This window comes from Rhinopithecus roxellana, chromosome 7, assembly GCF_007565055.1.
Source record: "Rhinopithecus roxellana isolate Shanxi Qingling chromosome 7, ASM756505v1, whole genome shotgun sequence".
NCBI classification, from domain to species: Eukaryota; Metazoa; Chordata; class Mammalia; order Primates; family Cercopithecidae; genus Rhinopithecus; species Rhinopithecus roxellana.
In genome coordinates, this window is record NC_044555.1 from 18,951,921 (window position 1) to 18,978,414 (window position 26,494).

Below are 26,494 nucleotides of genomic sequence, written 5' to 3' on the forward strand. Positions count from 1 at the left end.
GGTTTATGCATAAAATTCTATGAGATAGAATTAGGAGTCCAGACATAAGCCTATACATCTGTAGTAAATTGATTTTCAACAAGTATGCCAAGACAATTAAATGAGCTAAGAATTGTCTCTCCAACAGAAGGTGCTGAGACAACTGGATATCCACGTGCAAAAGAATGAATTTGGTCCCCTTTCATCACACCATGTCTTCATCACACCATATGTAATAATTGACTCAAAATGGGTCAAAGACATAAATATAAGAGCTAAAAACAAAATTTTACAAGAAAATATAGGGGTACATTTTCATGAACTTGGATTTGGCCATGTTTAGTTAGATGTGACTCCAAAAGCACAACCAAGTTTTAAGCTTTTGTGCATCAAAAATACTATCAAGAAAGTGAAAAGACACCCCACAAAACGGGATAAAATATTTTCAAATCATATATCTGGTAAGGTTCTCCTATCCAGAATTTAAAAAGAACAATTAACAGCCCTGCTACAAACAATTCAATGAAAAAATGAATAAAGCACTTGAAATAGACATTTCTCCAAAGATACACAAATGTCCAACAAGCACACAAAAAGATGCTCATTCTCATTAGTCATTAGAGAAATGCAAATTGAAACCACAGTAAGATACCTCTTCATACCCACTAGGATGGCTGTAACGATAAAAATGATGGAATCATTTCTAAAATGTCTTTCTCCACAGATTTATGATCTCACAAATTCCTGTTTTAATTATAGCAATTGTTCTTAGTTTAGTGTCTAGGTTATTCTGTTCAAGTGAACAGAATAATTCATGCGAAAGCACAATTTATAGGTATTTAAAAATTAAACGTCTGAAGATAGGAGGCAACGGCAAAATTATGAAAAATCCTAATGCTGAATTTTATGAAGCTACTACAAAATATGTTCTCAGAAAATATCTAAAAAACTGAGCAAATGTTTACTCTATATGCAAATAGGCAGGGCATGAAAGTGCGTATGCAAAATTATCCAAGCTTTGTAAGAGCTTAGAAAAAAGGAAAAGGAAATCCTGAGTGTTATTATTTCACTGTGAGCCCTGGAAAATGGGAGGCCGGCTTACAGTTAATTATTTTCTCTTCATGCCAATTTTCTGAATTTTACAGTGTCAATATTGTGCATGCAATTATTTTGCAATTGGGGAAAAGAAAAGAAATCCTCAAGAAGTTAAGTCTGGAAATGACAAGTCAGTAAAAATTACGTAGATTGGGTCAAGACGGCAGCCTGAACACTGAGCACTAGCGCATTTCTCTTGTCCTACAACAAATCCCCTTCAATGGCGGGTGGGGGGACGCGGGGAGGGAGGGGAAAGGAAAGGGCCAATTCCGGAAAGGTGGAAAGCAGATGGGGCAGGGGCGCTGCGAGTTGAGGTGAGGTTGGGGGAGGGGGGAGTGCTAAGCCAGGGGAGGTAAACCTACGCAGTGAGAGAGAGAGGTGGTTGTGGGATCCCCAGCTTCTGATCTGGGGGAAGCTGAGGGACTGAGAGCCTAAGAGCACCTTCCACGCCCAGCGTTGTAGTAGAGGTTGGTGGGGGAGGAGCGCCACGCGGTGTTTGGCAGGAAGGGGAGGCCTCTCTATTGGCCGGAAGCTGCGCTAGAAAAAGAGGGAGGAGACTGCGGCGCGGCAGCGACTAGAGCCAGTCCGATGTGGCAGAGGGGCTGCGGCCGCCGCCACCGCCACCGCCAACAGGAAGGCGGAGGACGCAGGAGCGAAGAGCAAGGGACGCTACCACGGTCCTCTTCGCCTGCCCCGCCGCCCTCTTAGAGACACTCCTTGCCTACGGATCATCATCTTCCAGCTTTTGCAAGCACCGGGCTGCTAGCCCGCTGATATTCCTTCTCTGTAGGCTCACTGCGGAGGCAACGGCGAGGTGTCCGATTTGGGCACTTGAGGCCCGCAATCCGGGACGGTGGGGAATCTGCGCCTCCTGGCCGGGTAGTGTTGGAAGCAGGGCGAGGGGAACGGGGAACTGCTACCTATTTCACCGAACCGCAGATCTCTTGCTCTAGCTTAGCCAGACTGAGCTGGGGAGGAAGGTTACTGCAGGCACTCAGCCAGGGTGCCTTGATTTCCAGCTTTGCTATGTAGTTTTCGGGAAAAACGGGCGTGAGTGTACGGGGTGCGCTGATTAGGAGAAAAAGGTCTCCGTGTTATGCACTGATTTTGTTAATTTCCTTTCTCAGTCCACCTGGCAACTGTGCTCCTCCACGCAGGCATGAAGACCCCGTTTGGAAAGGCAGCTGCAGGGCAGCGGTCTGGGACAGGCGCTGGCCACGGCAGCATGTCTGTTACCATGATGAAGAGGAAGGCTGCACACAAGAAGCATAGAAGCCGACCCCCCTCCCAGCCTCGGAGGAACATCGTGGGCTGTAGAATTCAGCACGGATGGAAAGATGGAGATGAACCTCTAACACAGTGGAAAGGAACCGTTCTGGATCAGGTACCTGTAAATCCCTCTCTGTATCTTATCAAATATGATGGATTTGACTGTGTTTATGGATTGGAACTTCACAGAGATGAAAGAGTGTCATCACTTGAAGTCCTTCCTAATAGAGTTGCATCATCTAGAATCAGTGATACACACTTGGCAGAAATAATGGTTGGCAAAGCAGTGGAACATATTTTTGAGACAGAGGAAGGTTCCAAAAATGAATGGAGGGGGATGGTCTTAGCTCAGGCACCTGTCATGAACACATGGTTTTACATTACCTATGAGAAAGATCCTGTATTATATATGTACCAGCTCTTAGATGATTATAAAGACGGTGACCTCCGCATCCTTCAAGATTGCAATGATTCTCCTCCCGCAGAGAGGGAGCCAGGAGAAGTCATAGACAGCCTGGTAGGCAAACAGGTGGAATATGCCAAAGACGATGGCTGCAAGAGAACTGGCATGGTCATTCATCAGGTAGAAGCAAAACCCTCTGTGTACTTCATCAAATTTGATGATGATTTCCATATCTATGTCTACGATTTGGTAAAAACATCTTAGAGGTCATCTTGAAATTTGCCAAATATACTAGACTCTAAATCTGTAGACACAAAAAGTCTTGATTGCTTTCTAGTTTGTAAGAACCATCTTCTCCCTTTTTGCACGTTTTGCTTGGTAAAAAATTGGAACTTCTACCCTCTCATATGTTTTTGGAAGAAAACTTTTGCCCGTCTGTCCAACCTTTTCACTGGTTCCTGTCCACAATTTAACTGATTAGTGAGAAGGGTAAAACCTGACATCCATTGGCTCATACTTTTTTTTTTATCTTGGGTCGTGTTAATAGATTAAAGGTAGCTGAACACCTCTCACCTCATTCTTTTTGGCACTTGGACTCTACACTCATGGAGGTGTGAAGCTTGCTGAGATACCCCATGTGACTGGCTGGGTAAGTGTCTTTGCAATCTCAAATCTCCCCCAGGTGGCTTCAAAAATCTAACTTGGGAAAGAGTGGAAAGCCTATTTTGGTCTCTTGTTCAAGTTGCGTTCTCAATTCTAACTGTACCAAAAGTAAGGCTAATAATTTTGCTCTTTCTGGTTCTTTCACCTATTGCTCAACTGTTTTAGAATTAAGAAGGTAATTACTTTGCATTTTAGTACCTAAGCATAGGCTGAGAAATTTTGCAAAACTGATAAGAAGACAAGCATTTAGGGACCAAACTCCGAGTGGAGAGATCCAGATTTCTGGTGGAGCTTAAGTGAAAGGTTTTAGTCATCAGTGGCATTAGGGTCTCTCTTGTCTCCAATAGCTCTGGCTGGTATCTGCAGACATGGAGTGGGTTTTAACTGATACAAGCTGTGCAGGCAGACTTTAGCACAAGTGGTCTTTGCCAGCCCAGAGGAGCATTAAGCCAGGCTCTAGCTAGAGTCCTCAGTCACAAGGCAAAGGCTGAGTTTGGCAAGGCTTGACAGATCTGTCCAGAACCTCAAAATGAAAGAACAGAAACCTAGAATCAAGCTAAGATACAGATTTCTTTGCTGTGCTGAGACTCAGAAGTTTTAGATTTGATTCTTAGGAGACTTCAGAGTCCCAGCATATTAGGTGGGCAAGGCACTTGTGAGAACCAAGAATGGCTGGAAGCAGGCTATACTTCCTTGTAGGGACTGGTGGGCTCATCTATTGTGGTATCCCAGCAGGACTTGGAACACAGTCAGTGGTAGGTAATCTGTAGTCTTAATCACGTTTTAAGTGCTGGCATTGGTAGATAGAAATCTAATAGATTTTTGTTAGTGTTTTGATTTTTAACTCTATCCTGTTTCTTGGCTGTCCCTAAGAAACTCATATGCACATAAGGGTGAGTTCTACTGTGGCAGAAAAGTAAACAATGGAAGGGCCTTTGAGCTTTCCATTATTAAAGAGGCATTGGTGGAGGTTAACCAAAGCCTAGGAAAGAAAAGTTGAAATACAAGTATGGTTTTTGAGAGAAGCACCTGGCCAAAACCAATGCTTTCTCACTGGGGTTCTCACAGAAGCTCCATTAGCAGTAACAGCCTAATAAGGCCATGGACTTCTGCACATTTGGGGCTGGGACTCAAGGCAGTACAATCATATTGGGACTGTACTGCAAGATATCTTCCAAATTAGTTTAAGTTCACAGGTCATGGAGTCCAGACTACCGGCAGAGATTGGCATCCTGCTGAGGATGAAACAAAGAAGATATTCTCTTTTCTCCTATGTTTTTATCTGTCTGCTTTTGCTTAGTAATGCCACTAAGTGTCTACTATGATGTTTGACTGACAACAGCAATGTGAGTCTGTATTGCCCTATGTTCTAAGTCCTGGGGTCATACATTTGCTTAAAAAAACTGTTCTAGTGTCTGGGGACTAGTGTGCTTTCTAATTTTTTTGATGTGAGGTTGATATTGTGATAATCTTATGTCTTATTGACCCTTTGGACTCTTTAATATGTATGACATGCAATTGTGGGGTTAGATTAATTCAACTCCTGAGGTCCTGAAGGAACTACACCCAGTCAAGAGGAAGACAGCCAAGGCTGCAGCTGCTGAAGGAACCCCATATCTGGGCAGACATCTTTGTGAGATCTATATGGCTGAAATGAGAAAAACGAGAAATTGGGAAAGGCAGAATTTTGGACGTTAATTCTTTTAGACTTTGAATTAGAAATTTAATTTTGAGCAGTCATTTTTCCCTTGGAGTTTAATAGTTGATGGGGGGGGGGGTGAGGTCATATAGTTCAAACTAAGGCATTTTTATTATGTTGTTGATATTGTATTATTTGGAGTATTTTAATGCTATCTTTGGGGGTCATTGTATAATTGTTGTCAGCTATGTCAGGAAGTATGGCTGGACATAATTGTAAATTAGGGCTACAATTGTGATCAAATTTTCAGCCTAGGGTGTAATGTAGCCTTGGAGTTAATTTAATTACTGTTCTATTTTTGACTTATTTCAGAGCCTCTTGGGGGCAAAAACAGAACTGCTCACCGATCTTACATTGATGGGAGCAGAACTTTTCTAAGATACTGTTGGTATCCCTGGAAGGGGACAGCCACAGCCCTGTTTGTTGACCAGAGTCTTGAGCGTTAACCATTGTGGCTTAAGAGAATGAAAATGTACAAGGGTGTGATGGGATCTATCCTCTTCCTCTCTCCATGCTCCTGACTCAAGAAAAGGAAAAGACTTGCATCTCTCAAAAATGTTTGGAAGAAAGTTCCACCCATCTTCTCTTACACTCATTCAATCTTATGCTTGGGAGAAGGAATAACTTGATGAGATTGAGAAAATGGTTATAATGGATAGGCAGCTTAGGCGGCTCTTGGATCTTGAGTTCGTTCCACACAGCAAGATGTGGGAAAAACTGCAGTCCTTCACTACATGGCTGGGTAAACATCTGCTTTGTAGACCCAACTATCTCTCCTTGGGGTGGGGGATCCCAAAGTCCTTAGACTTATGGTAGAATTTCATTTCAGCCTCAGGTCCAACCCGTATTCTCCAATCCAGCTCTATCAGCTATAAAGCTGGTATTTATTTTTATTCTTTTTTACAGTTTTAATATATAAATTGTTTTTTAGAAAAATAACTTATGCCTATGGTAAAAGTCAAACAGTACAAAAGGGTATACAATTAAAAAGTAAGTTTCTTTTCCTCCTTCTCACCCCTGGCCTCAGTTCCCCCATCCCATTTTCAAAAAGTAACAACTGTTACCAGTTACTTATGTATCATTCCAGAGATATTCCATGTATTTACAAGCATATTGTGTGTGGGTATGTGTGTATCAGGGTTTTTTTTTTACACAAATGGTGGCATACTATACATGCTGTTCTGAATTTTGCTTTTTTCACTGAACAATATATTAAAGCTGATATCTTAATCCCTATTTGATTTCTGTGTATATTTTTTAATTGGTTCATAATCTGGAAGGGAAGGAGGTGTAATTAATTCAAACCTTCAAACCCTAACCCAGTTTAATGAAAACTTACGTGACCCTACCAACGCACAATTTCTGCCAGTCCAATTTTTCTCAATAGTAAAATGTGAAATATATGTGAACATAATATATTCTGTGAGAGGAACTTCTTGAGAGAGGCCAATATATTTTTATTGAGGGAAGTTAAAAGGAAAACCAATTTATATTGAAGCTGTGGGGAAAGTTAAGTTACTATATAACTAATCCAGAAATGAAATGAACAATTATTTATCTACTGCCATATGCAAATTCATATTTATAGCTTTGATTTGCCTTTTCTAACAGAACTTGCCTGCATGTAACAGGAAACCCATTTCAAACAGGCTTCAACAGTTACCAAGCATTGATCAATATAAATAAATAAAAAAAAAATCCAGAGCTCAGATGGGCTTCAGGCATAGTTTGAATTGGGGCTCAGCCTCAGTGTTTATGATTCTTTAGGATTTTCCTTCTGTGTGTCAGTTTCATTCTCAGGCTGTGTTTTCTTATGGTAGCAAAATTGGACCAGCAGTTCCAGGCTACAGCAGTCCAATCTAGAGAAAGATAGATAGCCTGTGTCCTATGATGTATTCTTTGCTGGTTTAGGTAAGATACTTTGACCAATCACTAAAATCTCAGGGATGAAATACACTGATTGGCTTAGCAGGTCATGTGTTCCATCCCTAAACTCTCTAGGGCAGTGGTCCCCAATTGTTTTGGCACCAGGAACTGGTTTCATGGAAAACAGTTTTTCCACAGACAGGATGGGTGAGGGGAAGGGGTGGTTTGGGGATGATTCAAATGCCTTATATTTATTGTGCAATTTATTTCTATTATTATGTTCTAATACATAATGAAATAATTATATAACTCACCATAATGTAGAATCAGTAGGAGCCCTGAGCTTGTTTTCCTGCAACTAGACCGTCCCATCTGGGGGTGATGGGAGACAGCAACAGATCATCAGGCATTATATTCTCATAAGGAACATGCAACCTGGATCCCTTGCATGCACAGTTCACAATAGGGTTCATGCTCCTATGAGAATCTAATGCCACTGCTGATCTGACAGGAGGCAGAGCCCAGGTGGTAATGCAAGTGATGGGGAGCAGCTGTAAACACAGATGAAGCTTCGCTTGCTTACCCACCTGCCGCTCACCTCCTGCTGTGCGGCCTGGTTCCTAGCAGACCATGGACCAGTATTTGTCAGTGGCCCAGGGGTTGGGGACCCCTGGGGTTGGGGACCCCTGCCCTAGGATATATCTCTCTGGAACCAGATGGATTTCCAGTAGAATCAAGGGCTTTGGGGAAATGAAGAATGAATGCTATTCACCAATCACAAATATCTAGTATAGCTTCTTCATTTGAATACCTAGCATCCATGGACACATTTCTTCCTATACATCCTCTTTCAAAAAATGCCACACATAGGTGTGATAAATTCATGTCTCCAAAGGAGAAAAACTTGAAGTCTTATCCAGTTACTGCATTTAGCAGTAAGTTCAAGATCCCTAGTTGATATGCAGCCATCTTTAGATCCATCTTCCTAGCATTCTGGTCAACTATACTTAAATTATAAACTACTCTTCTCAACACACCCAGTATACAGTAGTGGGGAGATAACCAGAAAAATGTAATCAAAACTACCATTTGAAAAAGGGAAGAAATAGGAAACAATGCATAGTAGTTTCTGGTCCAAAGCATATATCATAATCTGTTAGACAAGGACTACCTATCCTAGCAGTTGAGTGACTCTTTTGGTCAAATACCTCTTTGTGATCTCTGAGACGTTCTCCCTTGGAGGCATATCTTGGGTGGATGCCCTTTTTGGGGGTTGAACTGGTCATTCTATTTCATCTTATGCTACTTCTTGCACCTGGGGGTTGAACAATCGAAGGTTTTTTAATTATTGGCTATAATTAGAGATTATTTAGTACAGTAGCTCTCAAACTTTAGTACACATCAGAATCACCTTGAGAACTTGTTAAAATACAAATTTCTGGGGCCCTCTTACAGAGATTCTGATTTAGCAGGTCTAGGGTGGGGTCCACGGGCTTATATTTATAACAAGTTCCCACATGAGACTGATGCTGCTGGTCCTGGGACCCCACATTGAAAATCACTGATTTATAGGTGGCAATTGAGTGAGGTCAGAGTTATTATTTCCTATACTTACCTGATAAGATTTACCTGGAGCAATTGTTAAATATAAATTGCTGAGCCCTATCTTAGATGTAATGAATCAAAATCTCTTGGGAAGGGACCTGGGGGCAGCTGTACAAGATACTCCAGGTGATTCTTTATCATCAGTAATGATTAGAAAACACTGATCTAGGAAATTAGGTTTTTCTTGCCCCTTGTCTTATTTCCTAATATGTCTTCCATCTGCTTGCCCTTGTTCTCACTAAGCTTAATCTGGGGCAAAAAAACTTGGCTTTTCAAATCATACAAAGTTCCAAATTACCCACATCTCTTTCCACTGGGATTTCACGAAACCAGTGACTAAACTAGCAAAGTTTTGTTTTCTTCTTTCACTGTTTTCAAATAAGCCCATTTCAACAATGGAGATGGTATGCTTGATCTTGGCCTAAGAAGCACAGATCTAAATAACCTGTATAATTTCAGAGAGTGATAAGTTGTATGAAGAACAAAAAAGCAGAGCAATGGATAGAGATGAAGTGAAATAAGGGAACTACTTCAGCAAAAGGTTTTCAGAGGAAGGCCTGAGTGGATATTAGCAAATAACTAATGAAGCCAGCCCATGCAATGATTTGAGGAAGGAGTGTTCTAGAGAGAAAAAAAACAAGTTGAAAGGCTGGAATACCTGATGTCATTTATCCATAGCTATTAATTCGGTAATGTGTTTAACATTGAAACCTAGGGCCTGTGATTCTTCTCTACTGTTCTGCACAGCTAACACTATACCTCTGTTGTTTTCTGGTAATTTTTTTTTTTTTTTGGAGTTTTTAAATATGTTTTTTTTGTTTTTGTTTTTTTTTTTTTTGAGTTTCGCTCTTATTGCCCAGAGGCCCAATCTTGGCTCATTGCAACCTCCACCTTCCAGGTTCAAGTAATTCTTCTGCCTCAGCCTCCCCGAGTAGCTGGGATTACAGGCAGGCACCACCACACCTGGTTAATTTTGTATTTTTAATAGAGACATGGTTTCACCATGTTGGTCAGGCTGGTCTCGAACTCCTGACCTCAGGTGATCCGCCTGCCTCAGCCTACCAAAGTGCTGGGATTATAGGCATGTCCCACCGTGCCTGGCCTTAAATATGTTTTTCTGTTGCTATCCTAGAAAGCAAGTAAAGTAGCTGAGAGGTCACTGATTAAATGGAAATGGGGCAGATTTCTTCCTCTACCCCAAGTCTATGAAACAGGTACATAACATAAAGTTGAAGGCCACACATAATGTAATGAATGTGTATACCTATTTTTCCGGTTACATTTTCAAGCACATACTACAAGACATTTGCATTATTAGTTTAAATCATTTGCCTTTGGAGGATGTCGGGATGTCAGTAAACATTTGTTGGACACCTAGTATGTGCTGGGCACATCTTAATCTTCACAGGATACTGGAAGCTGAGTGTTACTACCTCCATTTTTCAGATAAGGAGATTAAGCTTAAAGAGAAAAAGGAAACCAGGGTCACACAGCTAGTAAGAGTGCTGGACTGAAACTAGGTCTCTTGATGCCAAGTAATGCTCTAATTATCATTTTTTCCTAATATTTGCATAAAGAAATGGGAAACAAGCAGTAGCACCAAGGGAGAAGTGATTCATAGCTGTGATTTTTCTCCATGACTCATTCATATTCTTCCCTCTCTATCACCCTCTTTCTACACACACTTTGTTCCTACTGTTAAATCTACTTTATTCATTCGTTTGTTCAACAAATGTATTCAGTGCCTACTTTGTTCCAGGCACTTTAACTAGGCATTTGGGATATTTCATGAACAAAGAATTCAGTGATGTCTCATGGAGCTTACATTCAAGCAAGGGGAGGCTAACACTAAAAAAAAAAACCCAAAAACAAACAAACAAACAAAAGCATAGTAAATTATGTGGGATGTCAAAAATTGGTAACTGTTATAAAAAAGAAAATTAGAACAAGGTAAGAGGGAAGGGAAGTGGTAGGTCACCATGGTAAATAGGGAGATTGGGGTGGACTTCATGGAGAAGGTAATATTTGAGCACATAAATGAAGGAAGTGAGCCAAGCATATATCTAGCATATTTTGCCTAGAAAGAGCATTCTAGGCAAAAGGAACTACTAGAGGAAAGGGCCTAAGAGATAAGTGTGTCTTTGGCATGTTCAAAGACTAACAAGGAGGCTTATTTAGCTAGAGCTACATAGGTGAAGTAGAAAGACATAGGAGAAGTCAGAGAGGAAGTAAGGGTCTAAATAATATAAGGCATTGTAAAGACTTGGCATTTACTCTGCATGAAATGGGGAGCCTGTCACAAATTGGGATTTCCCAGGAAACAGACCCAGAAACAAAGTTAATCTTGTAGAAAATTTATTAAGCAGTGCCCTTGGGGTCAATACCTGGGGAATAAATGGGAAAGCAGCAGGAGCACAAAGAGAGTGAAGCTCTGAAAAAGACTCAGTGACAGTGTCAACCACACCCACAGGAAGCTTTGGAACTAGAATGGCCCTTCAGAGTTGGGGTAATATTTACAGGCCTTTCAACCCCTACACTAATCACTCTTTGGATGTGGGCTGCCCCAGGAAGGGATGTAGCCTTGGACAAGGTTGCTTTCAGCAGATGAGGCAATCTCTAATGGAGGTGAGAGCTGAAGCAGCATGATAAGTCCATCACTGACGCATAACCTGGGTGTTGCATCCCATGTCCACAAACCCACTGTGGATTTTCAGCAGATAATTGACCTGACTTTTATTTCTAAAAAATCTCTCTGCTGTTTTAAGGACGGGCTATAAAGGAGAAAGTGAGGAAGCAGGGAAACTAGTTAGAGTATCGCAGTATTCTATGTGTGAGATTATGATATCTGAGAGGTAACAATGGAGGTGGTGAGAGGTATTTAAATTGGGGGTATATTTTGAAGGAAGAGTAAGTAGAATTTTCTCATAAATGTAAGGAAAGAGAGAAGTCATGGATGGCTCCATAAAACAACTGGGAAGATGGAGTTGCCACTGATAGAGATGAAGAAGGGTGTGGTTTGGATGGGTGCTAGGAAGAGGAGAGGCTAGGAAATCAGTTTTGGACAAGTTGAGTTTGAAGGTGTTTTTAGGACATTAAGTGGGGCTGTTGAGCAGTTATTGGAGTGTGCAGTTCATGGGAGAGGTCTGACTAAGCTGGATGCATAAGTTGGAAATTTCTCCATGTAAATGATACTGAAAACCATGGGACAGTATGAGATCACCCTAGGGAGTGGGTGTACATAGAGAACAACAGATGACCATGGACAGAGCCCTGGGTCTTAAAGAGATCAGAGAGAAGAGGAGACAAAACAAGAGACTGAGAAGTCACCACCAGTGAGGTAGAAGGTAAACGAAGAGTGCGATGTCTTGGAAGCCCTTTTTGGTTTCCCTCCTCCCTGTAAATCTCTTTGTGACAATTTTTTTTTTTCACTTAATCTCAAATGTTAGCTCCTCCACTGTATTTTTTTGCTTTTCAGCTCCTTTGAATAAACCTGCGCACCACCAAGAACCCATACATGACTTTCTTTTCATTGTATCAAAGTAATGTGTCCACCGGTGTGAGCACCAGCGACTCACTTCTTCCTCAGACATCTCTAAAGCTGGAAAGATTTTGAGGGACAGTATGGTTTCCTTCACCCCACCCCAATGTTATGAATGAGACCAGGAGACCAACAGCAAACATCTAGAAGGTAAGAGGTTATTTTTTTAATCTCCTCTTCGCACCCTATAACACAGCAAAAAGCAAATGAAATGGATGGAGCAAGTGTCACAAAACAGTGTCTTCGTGAACGAGAGAGAGAGGAGGTGGGCTCTGAAAGCCTAACTCAAAGCTTGGTTGACTAATTAAAGAAGGAAATTAGAGGGCTGCGCTGGTGTGTGCCTGTAGTTCCAGCTGCTGGTACGGCTAAAGTGAGAGGATCCCTGAGTGCAGGAGTTCAAGTCCCATCTGGGCAACATAGTGAGACCTCCATCTCTAAAAAACTAAAATCAAAGAAGGAAGTCAGGGCCAATGAAAGGAGAGCCCTAGTTAACCTACGGCTCTATTATATCAGTCCTCTGTATTACACATACATAGCCAAGCACTACCCAGATGCTATCATTCGGTGATCTGCCTCTTCTTACCCGCATTTAGTATGGAACACAAAATATTTCTCGTGCAGATGGCCTCAGCAGGGTCCCCAGTAGTCAAGCCCCACCCTGGCATAGTACTGACCTTGCAGAGCCTTTGCTCATCGCACTCACTCAGGTCTATTGAAACTGTTGATTCCCGTGGATATCTGTTGATTTATTATTTGCTGAATATTTGTTGATAACTGTAGGTGTTTGTTGGTTTTAGGGCCTCCCTTGCTTAAAAACTGAAGTAGACAAATCACTGCGCACACACTGTCAGATTCACCCATACAGTAATTCAAATGGTACTTGGCCCACTTCTTTCCAAAACCTCAGACACTTGGCATGCTACCAGTTACCCTGTATGAGATTGTGACTGTTTCTTAGGAGATTCCATTCTGCATGGGAAGAGAGAAAAGAACTGAAGAGTAGTGGGATGGCTGGGGGAAGAGTAGAGAATCCCAAAGTTTTCTAAACCTCACCTCGTATTCCTTCTCTCTTACTCTCCTTTTTCCCCTCATTCACTAAAATGTGAGTACCCTGCACACATGAGTACCACCAGCTGGAGGGCATGAAAAGAACAGATGTCTCAAGCGTGACTGTTGAAAACTATCACCCTGCACAAGGAAAGGCAGGATTTGGAATAAATATTAACATATCAGTATTGTCTGAAATTGATGATGTCTTTTAAACTGGAGTTTCATAGAATGGAAATGCAGTTTGTAATTTTGCATGACAAATGGGGTCACTAAACTGCATGAGAGCATTACATAATTTGCCTGGAATGAAGACCACTTTTTCAGCCCAGCATTCAAGGCCTTTCATGATCTGGCTCTTTTCTACCTTTGTAGCTTAACTATTTACTACTGCACTATTTACTACGACTCCCTGGTCCTTATATTTCAGGCCATTTCCTTCAACAGTCCAAGTTGTTTCAAGTCTCTTGGTTTTTGCACTTGTTTCTCCCGCCTGGAATGTACTTCCTCTCACTGCATTACCTGGGTGGAAACAGGACTTACTTAAACATTTCATATCTGAAGTCTTTACTTAATTCCACAGCTTGGTCAGTTGATCACTCCTTTGTACTCTTATATCCTTTATCCCTTTGTTACAGTATTTACTTGTACCTCTTCTTTCCCCAGAATGACAGCTTCTCTGTGATCTCTTAAGAGGCAACAGCTGTGTGATTGAATTCCTCTCCATATCCTAGACACTGCCCGGCACAGACAAGGTTCTTTCTAGGGCATCAGAAAGTACTTTTTCACTAACTGATTGGCTGAGAGAAGCAATGCTGGCCCTGGGTATTTTCTTCTCAAGACAAGTAGAAGGGATTTACCACAAGGGTCCACAGAAGCACTGGAGAAGAGAACTGAGGTGACAGTAACAATCTTATGGCCATTCTTTCAGATGATAACTTCCAATGCTTCTGTGAGGTCAGATGTTTGCCTCCCTTTTCTCACAAGAAGAAACTGAGAAGGGAAGTGGCAGGTCTCCCAGACCCCCCAAGCCAATCAGCAGTGGGGCTGGAACTCCAACCTTGGGCTCCCAACACCAGACCCTAAACTTCCTGCTCCAGCTCCCCTGAATCTGGGCAGAAGTTATAGCTCAAGCCAGACCTGGATGCATTCAGGATAAGGGGTTTCTCCATATGTTGCTTCTGGCCCTGAGAATGCCATCATGATCCTGGGTGGTCCGTGATGCTGTCCAATGTGAGCCCATTTACCCTGAGAGGATGTAGTACTTCTCTAAGTAACCATGGAGTCAAGTGTCCATCTCTGGACAGCCTCAGGACAACAAAGATGTTTTCTCAACCATCACTTAGCTGTACATTGTGAACAAACTCGGGGGAAGCAACAGATAATGGAGAACCTTCTTGCTCCACTTCTATCATCTATTGCCTGTGAGACATGAGGAAGTCAGTCAACTTATCTTCCTTTTGGACCCATTAATTCCTGAAACAAAATGAAAGGCACAGGGAATTGAGGGTGGGGTATGGTACTGACAAGCCATGCACCTCGCAGGCTTTTTGTGATGCTCTACTCATATAATGAACAAAGAAACACTTGTGAAGTGCAATGGGATATTTAAGTGTAAAAAAATGTTACCATAAATCAGTGAGTGAATATTACTCTTGCAGGAAAATGCAGATAGAATATAAATATAAAATCCAGAAACCAGTTTAATATCTGCAGTGCTCATCTATGCCATGATAGGAATTATAAAAGAGTTTAGAGCTGTAGTTTTGGGGATTTGAAGCTGAGGAACTTTTTATCCATTGGTAAAGTTTACCTTAACAATGTCGTAAATCTGGACCATTAGCTGGCCACCTTTGAAAGTATATAGAGAAGATATGCATAAGAATAAAGGTACCCACGGGGGAAAACCAAATCACAAAATGAAACAAACAAACAAAAACTTTATCATGATTATAACATTTGAATCTGCAGGTTTCTTTTTTTTTTTTTTTTTTTTTTTTTTGAGATGGAGTCTCACTCTGTCTCCCAGACTGGAGTGCAGTGGTGTGATCTTGGCTCACTGCAACCTCCGTCTCCAGGGTTCAAGTGATTCTCCTGTCTCAGCCTTCCAAGTATCTGTGACTACAGGCACCAGCCACCACCATGCTCGGATAATTTTTGTAATTTTAGTAGAGACGGGATTTCACCTTGTTGACCAGGCTGGTCTCCAACTCCTGACCTCAGGTGATCCGCCCACCTCGGCCTCCCAAAGTGCTGGGATTATAGGCGTGAGCTATTGTGCCAGTCCTGAATCTGTGGATTTAGAGAGACTTTAGGCCTCTTCTTCCCTCTGTTTATCCAGTATTATTAGTCAATATATTGCTTTCATTTTCTGGCACTTACAAAAAAAAAAAAAAAAAAATTAACTAATATGTTTCTCTTTTTTTTTTAATTTTTAATGCCCATAACGTTCTGTACCAGGAGAGGAAATGCCAATTTGTTACTCAGATGTACAGAAGATTTTTAACTGGGTATATGGAAATTAAGAACATAAGCATATACAGACAAGGACTGGTGTTAAGGACAGAAAAACAGAATTTAAGAGCTGTGCAGGCCTTGAGATTTTCTTTTTTTTTTTTTTTTTTTTTTTTATTATACTTTAAGTTCTAGGGTACATGTGCATAACGTGCAGGTTTGTTACATATGTATACTTATGCCATGTTGGTGTGCTGCACCCATCAACTCCTCAGCACCCATCAATTCATCATTTATATCATGTATAACTCCCCAATGCAATCCCTCCCTCCTCCCCCCTCCCCCCTCCCCATGATAGGCCCCAGTGCGTGATGTTCCCCTTCCTGAGTCCAAGTGATCTCATTGTTCAGTTCCCACCTATGAGTGAGAACATGTGGTGTTTGGTTTTCTGTTCTTGTGATAGTTTGCTAAGAATGATGGTTTCTAGCTGCATCCATGTCCCTACAAAGGACGCAAACTCATCCTTTTTTATGGCTGCATAGTATTCCATGGTGTATATGTGCCACATTTTCTTAATCCAGTCTGTCACAGATGGACATTTGGGTTGATTCCAAGTCTTTGCTATTGTGAATAGTGCCGCAATAAACATACGTGTGCATGTGTCTTTGTAGTAGAATAATTTATAATCCTTTGGGTATATACCCAGTAGTGGGATGGCTGGGTCATATGGTACATCTAGTTCTAGATCCTTGAGGAATTGCCATACTGTTTTCCATAATGGTTGAACTAGTTTACAATCCCACCAAGAGTGTAAAAGTGTTCCTATTTCTCCACATCCTCTCCAACACCTGTTGTTTCCTGACTTCTTAATGATTGCCATTCTAACTGGTGTGAGATGGTATCTCATTGTGGTTTTGATTTGCATTTCTCTGATGGCGAGTGACGATGAGCATTTTTTCATGTGTCTGTTGGCTGTATGAATATCTTCTTTTGAGAAATGTCTGTTCATATCCTTTCCCCACTTTTTGATGGGGTTGTTTGTTTTTTTCTCGTATATTTGTTTGAGTTCTTTGTAGATTCTGGATATTAGCCCTTTGTCAGATGAGTAGGTTGCAAAAATTTTCTCCCATTCTGTAGGTTGCCTGTTCACTCTGATGGTAGTTTCTTTTGCTGTGCAAAAGCTCTTTAGTTTAATGAGATCCCATTTGTCAATTTTTGCTTTTGCTGCCGTTGCTTTTGGTGTTTTAGACATGAAGTCCTTGCCCATGCCTATGTCCTGAATGGTACTACCTAGATTTTCTTCTAGGGTTTTTATGGTATTAGGTCTAACATTTAAGTCTCTAATCCATCTTGAATTAATCTTCGTATAAGGGGTAAGGAAAGGATCCAGTTTCAGCTTTCTACTTATGGCTAGCCAATTTTCCCAGCACCATTTATTAAATAGGGAATCCTTTCCCCATTTCTTGTTTCTCTCAGGTTTGTCAAAGATCAGATGGCTGTAGATGTGCGGTATTATTTCTGAGGACTCTGTTCTGTTCCATTGGTCTATATCTCTGTTTTGGTACCAGTACCATGCTGTTTTGGTTACTGTAGCCTTGTAGTATAGTTTGAAGTCAGGTAGCGTGACGCCTCCAGCTTTGTCCTTTTGACTTAGGATTGTCTTGGCAATGCGGGCTCTTTTTTGGTTCCATATGAACTTTAAAGCAGTTTTTTCCAATTCTGTGAAGAAACTCATTGGTAGCTTGATGGGGATGGCATTGAATCTATAAATAACCTTGGCAAGAGCAAACACATTCAAAAGCTAGCAGAAGGCAAGAAATAACTAAGATCAGAGCCGAACTGAAGGAGATAGAGACACAAAAAACCCTCCAAAAAATCAATGAATCCAGGAGTTGGTTTTTTGAAAAGATCAACAAAATTGACAGACCGCTAGCAAGGCTAATAAAGAAGAAAAGAGAGAGGAATCAAATAGATGCAATAAAAAATGATAAAGGGGATATCACCACTGACCCCACAGAAATACAAACTACCATCAGAGAATACTATAAACGCCTCTACGCAAATCAACTAGAAAATCTAGAAGAAATAGATAATTTCCTGGACACTTACACTCTCCCAAGGCTAAACCAGGAAGAAGTTGAATCCCTGAATAGACCAATAGCAGGCTCTGAAATTGAGGCAACAATTAATAGCCTACCCACCAAAAAAAGTCCAGGACCAGATGGATTCACAGCTGAATTCTACCAGAGGTACAAGGAGGAGCTGGTACCATTCCTTCTGAAACTATTCCAATCAATAGAAAAAGAGGGAATCCTCCCTAACTCATTTTATGAGGCCAACATCATCCTGATACCAAAGCCTGGCAGAGACACAACAAAAAAAGAGAATTTTAGACCAATATCCCTGATCAACATTGATGCAAAAATTCTCAATAAAATACTGGCAAACCGGATTCAGCAGCACATCAAAAAGCTTATCCACCATGATCAAGTGGGCTTCATCCCTGGGATGCAAGGCTGGTTCAACATTCGCAAATCAATAAACGTAATCCAGCATATAAACAGAACCAAAGACAAGAACCACATGATTGTCTCAATAGATGCAGAAAAGGCTTTTGACAAAATTCAACAGCCCTTCATGCTAAAAACGCTCAATAAATTCGGTATTGATGGAACGTATCTCAAAATAATAAGAGCCATTTATGACAAACCCACAGCTAATATCATACTGAATGGGCAAAAACTGGAAAAATTCCCTTTGAAAACTGGCACAAGACAGGGATGCCCTCTCTCACCACTCCTATTCAACATAGTGTTGGAAGTTCTGGCTAGGGCAATCAGGCAAGAGAAAGAAATCAAGGGTATCCAGTTAGGAAAAGAAGAAGTCAAATTGTCCCTGTTTGCAGATGACATGATTGTATATTTAGAAAACCCCATCGTCTCAGCCCAAAATCTCCTTAAGCTGATAAGCAACTTCAGCAAAGTCTCAGGATACAAAATTAATGTGCAAAAATCACAAGCATTCTTATACACCAGTAACAGAGAAGCAGAGAGCCAAATCAGGAATGAACTTCCATTCACAATTGCTTCAAAGAGAATAAAATACCTAGGAATCCAGCTTACAAGGGATGGAAAGGACCTCTTCAAGGAGAACTACAAACCACTGCTCAGTGAAATCAAAGAGGACACAAACAAATGGAAGAACATACCATGCTCATGGATAGGAAGAATCAATATCGTGAAAATGGCCTTGAGATTTTCTAGTCTCCCTCCTCATTTGTACAGAGTATGAAACAGGTCCAGAGAGTGGAAAGGGTTTAAAGTAACTGTAAGGTCCTAGAGGAGTCACATCTTAAATCAGTGTGTCTGACTCCCAAGCCACACTGCTGCTGCTGCTGCTGCTGCCTCTTCTCCTTCTTTTGTCCCTTTCTTTTTTTTTTTTTTTGTAAAGGAAATTAAAAAAGAGAGATACTTTTAGTTCTTATTTTATTCCAACCCCATTTTTTTTCCATTTTCATTGAACTATAGTTGATATGTCCTTCCTACTAGTTTATTTTTTCACTATATATGTATCCCCAAAATATATATTGTTTTTATGTTTTAAATTTTTACCCATATCATATACTATGCCAGTATGTATACTGCTTTTTTCACTCTATTTTTGTTTGACCTTTTCATATGGATATATAAAATGCCATTTCATGGCTGTACTACAATGTATATATTCGCAAAGAATGAATATTTAGGTAATTATCAATTTGGGATATTTTTCTTTTCTTTTCTTTTATTTATTTATTTATTTATTTATTTTTTTTTTTTTTTAGTTCTTGTTCTAAAATACCCTTAAACATTTCTCCTTTTGCACATGAGTTTCTGTTGTGCATATGCCTAGAATTGCTGGGTCATAGGGTGGGCACATCTTTGATTTTGCTAGAGAATACCAAACTTCTCTTCAGAATAGTTACATTGGTGTGTCAGGTGAAACCGGAATCTGCTCTGAGTATGTCACAAGATTTAGTGAGGATCCAAGCAGAACAAGAGTGTGAAAATATGTGTGAAGTTTTTGACAGTGCTGTGTCATGAATTGTGAAGGGGCAATTTTAAGTCAGTGTATGGACAACAATGATCATAGGTAGACACTGGATCAATGACCAACTTTTCCTATGAATGAGGTCTTAATTTTATCTACATTAGGACCATGTCCAGAGAATCAGCAAAAATGATTACATTTAATTAGGTCTTCATGTTTTGTAAGGGCTTTAGATCTGATATAAACATACAGTACAAAATCCTTTTTAGTAAAGCTGGAAGAGACATAATAGCATCAGTTTCGAAGCAGAAAGTCAGCCCTATACAAATTCTAAAGGCCGGTTGTAAAATGGACATGTTTTAGCATGGTTTAGAATATTTTCAAAGAAAACTAGCACTATGCCTTTGTCTCTGAGAAAAATAGATAAATGAGTCAATTATGTATTTACAGTTTAATTCATATTCAGTTATATTTTGCAGCTTAAAAGGCCACTAACAGAAAAATAGAACATAAAAAAATAAATCTCACTTGGAATACTTGTTGTATTGTTTGCTGGTTGGTTCTTTTAGTGTCCTTCCCTTTTTACTGTGTTTTTGTTTCTAGGTTAAGATGGTTGCAAATTGATGATGCTTCATCTACTTTTACTCTCTCACTGAATAATCCATGATGGACTGGAGAATCTCAATGATTGGTTCACTATACTCTGGCAGAAATTCCTACTGACTGCCACATAGGTAGGGCTTGACTAAGAAACTCTTGGTAACCAATGCAGACTCAGACCTCTTGAAAAAAAAACCAGCAGGGCCAAGCTGGATAAAAGCCAAAATTACTATGTTTGCCAAATTACACTGTCAGGTTTTGTAGAACAGCTAGGATTCTCATATACCTAAAGATAGTGAAAAGATGTATAGAGATTGCTGAGGTTGTAAATATATGTTGTGTTTAATCTAACACTGTAATCTACAATGGCCTTTCAATGAAGGTTTAAGGAATTTGGAATCTGTTCTGCAGGCAGAAGGGAAAGTATTGATGATTTTGAGCAGTGACAATAGGATCAGATGCATGCTTTAAAAGGTCCAGAAGTATAAAGGGTATATGTATATTAGGGCTGGAGTGGCTGGAGGCTGGGAGACAAACTTATTGCAAGACTCCACATAAAATCATATTTACCTCACTGAGTCCTGTCCTCAGGTAAATACTGTTAATTAAAAGGGTTACACCATTTATAGAGTGTTGGGGTCCACGTGTTTCCTAAACAAAGGAATGAACACACAAGACAACACAAGACAAGAAAACATGGCGGCCGCCCCGAACGACACACTCCTCTTTATTTTATACAGTCGTTTGTGGAATGTTACCAAGTCACAAGACACATTGTTGTTTTTCTGACCTTTCCCTGACTTTCTGGATTTTCAAGATGTTTACACATAAACAAGCCCCCAGGGTCTGCTGTTTGCAGCTGACTCCTTTGTCCTCCCTGTTTGCAGGGAAGGAACGCCCTGCTTCGTTTGCAAGAGCAGGACTTATCAGGAACGCCCTGCTTCATTTGCAAGAGCAGGACTTATCGGAACGTCTCGTTTGCGAGCACATAGTCCTCTACATTTCCCCTTTCTTTATTTACAAGTTTGAATTTCTTTCAAAACCATCATTACATGTTGGGCTTGCTGAGATTCGGTGTTTACCCTTTGGCACCATCTCCAGCAGACTGTGAAAATGACAAAAGCAAGAACAACAATCAATACATTGCTAGAAACAGAGGTCAGCAAAGTTTTTACAGGGCTCATAGGGTTCAAAGATGTCAAACTTTGTGCAATACCAGTCATCAAATCTACACCAGTCAGCAACGGTAACTGATTGTGAAATGTTTCAGAAATGTTCTGTGTTAATTATTGTATTTCTAGGGAAAGATTATTATGACCAATTAAAGGTCTCTTTATCTCAGTCCAATTATGTACAGTGCTGTTAAAAGGAACAGGAGTAATACAAAATTGGGTAGTATTCCAATCACATTTCAACAAAGCTCGGGTATTCAGCACTGTTAGCTGATCTCCCAACCAAGAAACCACCTGGTCCAGATTATCCACTCGTTCAGTCAAATGATCATCTATGTCTTGTTGCTACTGTCACAACAAATGTGATTGTTCATGCCATTGTTGCACAAATTCTGCATTTTGTATACTCTGGTGTAGAGCTAATCCAGCAACAGCGGCGGTGGAAGCAATTGCTACAAGTCCTATCACTGCGGTCATGACGATTCCAACCATCCTCCAACTGTGGTGGACAAGATCTTGCATAACCTTGTAAATTTGAGTAACCCCAGCAGATTCACTCCAAGTATGTGTTAAGTTTACAGGTAGCCAGGTTTCTTTTCTGGCTCTTAGTATATATAAATCGGAATGAGACTCATTCCAATTATTATTCCACCAAGTAGTATTTATACAACTTAAGAATGAACAATTGTTTGTACAGTTAACTACCCCTGTATTATTACCCCTATTAAAAATTCTTGTCAACAACAAGTAAGGCTTTCTTACACACGCAATAACATATCTAGAACTATTTCGATGCAAGGATGTATGGAAAGGGTTAGCAATATTAATAAGATTTAGGGACATGTTTCCCGTGAAAGTGAACATTGGTTTACCAGCAGCTAGCAACTTCCAAATATGACTTTGTATTTGTGAGGTATTAGCCACATGTGACATAGGGGGTGATAGACCACCATCATGCCAAATAATAGTTTCATTGCCATCTGCAGAAATGCTGTGATTACCTTTATGCCAACGCAGGTTGACATGGCTGAATTTAGTCTGAAAATCTCCATGTACACTCCAATCTGTAACAAAGGGACTCTTCCTTTTTACTTCTAACAACAATCGTGGCCCACTACCTCTACATCTAGTCCACTCTAGTTGGGAAACACCTCCGGACACATCGGGGATGGGGCATAAAGATAATGTAGTTGACAGAGTTTCATTAAGTACTGCAGTATGATTATACTTAAAACTTTGAGCCACAATAATCATAGTAAAGGCAGAGATATGACTATGGTTATAGCGAACAGCCCAAGCCTCATGAGAAAGATGCAGACAATGTGGACTACCCCCAAGACATACAGGTAACCCTTCAACCCCAAATTGATATGAACTATTTACTGTGCCAGTGTCTAATTCAGGATCCTGGTTTTAAAAAGGTGATGGCATCCAAGCAGGATCATTAGTAAATACTAGGACTTCTCTGTCTCCCCAGGCCACACCTTGATAAAAGGGTAGAAAAGGAATGTAAGCCCAGTATGTAAATTCTCCAGCCGTTACCTGACAATTTACGACAGCCAGCATAGCCAGGAATAAAGTCAGTGGGGTTTTGGGCTGCCCAGCTTGTTGAACAACCCCTTCAGGTTCTTGAGTTAACTTTTTCAGTTGTCCCCATGTTGGGGGTTCCGCACGCCGAGTTCCGAAAGTGAATGTTCTCTGAGCATTCAGATTTAGCTCCTGGAATTCCTTCAGGAACTCTTCAGATCGGCTCCTCTTTGCCATGGCACTGTTTCAACCATCGAGATGGAAAACACTCATCTCCGGCACCTGTACGGACAAGAGCATAGCCTCAGCCCCATTGTAAAACTTTTCCTTTTAAATATTTCCCTTGTAATGTAGGATAATACACCCACAGATTACTGTTTTGTGGCTTTTCTAAAGGCTGTTGAAAATGTTTCACTGCTGCAGAGTGCTGTAATTGGCGCCAGTGGTTGAGAAAATTTACAGTAAAAAGGGCTTTCAGAATTTGATGTTTTGGGGAATCTCGCCCATCTCCCCCTTCTTATTTTAAAAGTTGTAATTTTAAGGTAGCATTGGCTCTTTCAATAATTGTTTGACCTTGACTGTTAAATGGAATACTAGTGGAATGACGAATATGGTATAAAGAAAGGAAGGCAACCAATTTACGCAGGGACATTATCAGTTTTTAGTTTAGCAGGAACTCTTATACCTATAAAGCAAGGAAGTAAAATCACTGTTGTAATCCTAAACTATTAGTATGATATAGTTGGTGCTCATCCTGAACCCGTTGGAATGAGAACGAATATGAGTGATAAAAAGGGGGGCAATGCGGGAAGTAAGAGTTACAAATAATAAAGAAAATAATTTTTGTAAAGGAGTTTGAGGAAATAATGGTAAAGAAGTCTGAGAAATATATTTAGTTACATATACAGCATATTGGGAATCACTAACTATATTACAAGGGGTTTGAGGCCAGTCTTGTAGAACCATAAGAATGGCAAAAAGTTCTCCTTGTTGTACTGATTCAAATGGATAGTGAGAAATTTTTGAATTATCTGAAGTCCAGTATCTAGCCTTTCCATTGCTTGAAGCATCAGTAAAAAAGGTGGGACCTTTAACTGGAGTGTAAGAAATAGGATTATATGGCAGTAAAGAATAGTGTAAGAAATAGGATTATATGGCAGTAAAGAATATTGTTGCAGAAAAGCAAATAATTTATTAGTAGGATAATGCTGAGAAAAAGAACCAGTATACTCAGTGCAAGCCACTTACCAACCCTCATGAGTTTCCAACAGAGATTCTATGTATTGATTAGATAATTGGGTAATAATTTTTATAGGGTCAGCACCAAGCAACTGACAAGCTTGATGTCACCCTTTAATAATTAATTCAGCCAATTTATCAATATATGGCTCGAAGTTCAGTTAATAAGTGCCATTTTCCACTTTTCTTTTTAATGACAAACACGGGAATTCCATGCAGAAGTACTTGGTTCAGTATGCCCCTTGGCCAATTGTTCCTTAACTAAATTCTTTAAAGCCTTAAGTTTTTCTTTAGATAATGGCCACTGTTCCACCTAAACAGGAGTTGTAGTTTTCCACTTCAATTGTAAAGTTTGAGGCTTGTGGGCAGTGGCTAAGAGTTTAAAGGATTGTAGCCCATTTTGAACATCATATTTTTGGCAGCTGAAGAAATATGAGGAATGCTTAAAAAGGCACCAAATTGTTGTAAAAGATCACGGCCCCAAAGGTTAATATTAACGGGAACAATATAAAAGAACACTTTTCCTTGTTGTCCTTCAGGTCCTGCACAGCTCAGGGGCTCGACACTTTGGTAGACTATAGAAGCAGTACCTAGGCCGGATAGAGTAACTGATACTTGTTTCTTTTTCCAATGATCAGACCATTGAGCCAAACATATAATAGATACATCCGCTCCTGTGTCAACTAATCCCTCAAAAAGTATCCTATTAATTTGCAATGAACATAAAGGTTTTTGATCAGAAACTAAAGTTTCCCAGAAAACAGTTTTCCCAGTATTACTGAAACCTCCTTGACGAGACACATCTCTAGATAGGAAAGGAAAAAGAGGCAATAAAAGCAATTGTGCAATACGTTCCCCTGCCTCTAGGTGCATAAATTGTGAGACTTGTACCATAATAAGGATTTCATCAGTAAAATCAGGATCAATAATTCCTGTGACCACCATTAACTCCCGCATAGTGCTGCTGCTTCGACCTAACAAAAGTCCTACATGTCCCTTTGGCAAAGGGCCACACACTCCAGTAGTTAACTTATATATTCCTCCATTAGGAGACAGAGTATAAGGTTGAGTAATAGCTAAGTCAGCAGCAGCACTCTGCTTAATTGCAGCATAAAGCTGGGAAACAGGGGTATGGGGTGATACCCTTAAGGATGACTCGAAGTCATTCCTTGATGTTGTAAGCCATCGCTCACTGGGTATTGTGGTAGGCCTGCATTGTAATTGTTGGGGCCCCAAGCCTGTGGACACCGGTTCCCATTTCCCGGGAGGGGTGACAATAAATTTCCACTCTTACCAGGTTTTGAACGGCATTCATTTGTCCAATGTCGACCTTTTCCACATCGTTTGCACTCCCCACAGGGTAACTTTTTCTCTTTTAGAGCAAAGAGCCTAATTTTATCTGGCATTCCTTTTTAAAATGACCGGGTTTCCCACATTGATAGCATATACCTTGTTTAGTATTGCCTTTTAAAGCCTTAGAAAGTGCCCCAGCAAACAATTGAGCATTGTAAATAGCTCCCCCAACGCCTGCACAAGCCTGAATATACTCATCTAAATTAGCTCCACTGGCCTTTAAATGTCTTAATAATTTTTGAACATCACACATTGGGGCCTATCATGGGGAGGGGGGAGGGGGGAGGGATTGCATTGGGAGTTATACCTGATATAAATGACAAATTGATGGGTGCTGACGAGTTGATGGGTGCAGCACACCAACATGGCACAAGTATACATATGTAACAAACCTGCACGTTATGCACATGTACCCTAGAACTTAAAGTATAATAAAAAATAATAATAATAATTTTTGTTGCAGCTTTCATTTCTTTCAAAAATTTAAATTGTAGGGCTGTAAAAGTCACATTCTGGCCACCATTTGGGAACTGAGCATTGGGGCCAAAAGCAGCCCGTGTTATTGGGAATAGATCTAATTTCTCGAAATCATCCTTTTCCTTCAATTCCTTATTTTCTCCTACAGGAGGAAAAGGCACAGAGAAAACCTGACCTGACATAGGCAAAGAGGTTAGAGGTGGAGGCAAAGGGAAATCTTTTTAACAGGGAAGGCTCGTGGCGGAGAGATAGGAGAAACAGGAGCAGCGGCACCTTGCAATTTTAACAACTGTTGTAACATCTCTAAATTACGCTGCAAATAAGAATTTCCTTCAGATGAAAGAGGCATTAGCTCTTCTTCCAATTCCTTGTCCTCAGCAACCGGGGCATAAATATATTCCTCTCTAGGATCATTCCTCTCAAAATCTTCAGATGCCTCACCTCCTGTGGCAGTATCGCCACGCTCTGAGTCAGTTTCA

The 26,494-nt window shown here is 40.5% G+C and overlaps 1 protein-coding gene across 3 annotated transcripts; it reads left to right on the top strand.

Annotated features, from left to right (window-relative positions):
- Positions 1-1,637: 1,637 nt before the first annotated feature.
- SPIN3 (spindlin family member 3) lies at positions 1,638-6,344 on the top strand. 3 transcript variants are annotated; one of them, XM_030934315.1, is made up of 2 exons: positions 1,638-1,953; positions 2,202-6,344. In XM_030934315.1, the coding sequence occupies exon 2, from the start codon at positions 2,234-2,236 to the stop codon at positions 3,008-3,010; it is 777 nt and encodes a 258-aa protein (XP_030790175.1). In that variant the 5' UTR covers positions 1,638-1,953; positions 2,202-2,233; the 3' UTR covers positions 3,011-6,344. The 3 variants fall into 3 exon arrangements, with proteins under 3 accessions (XP_030790175.1, XP_030790176.1, XP_030790177.1); XM_030934316.1 differs by having other exon boundaries at positions 1,638-1,927; XM_030934317.1 differs by having other exon boundaries at positions 1,638-1,888.
- Positions 6,345-26,494: the final 20,150 nt, after the last annotated feature.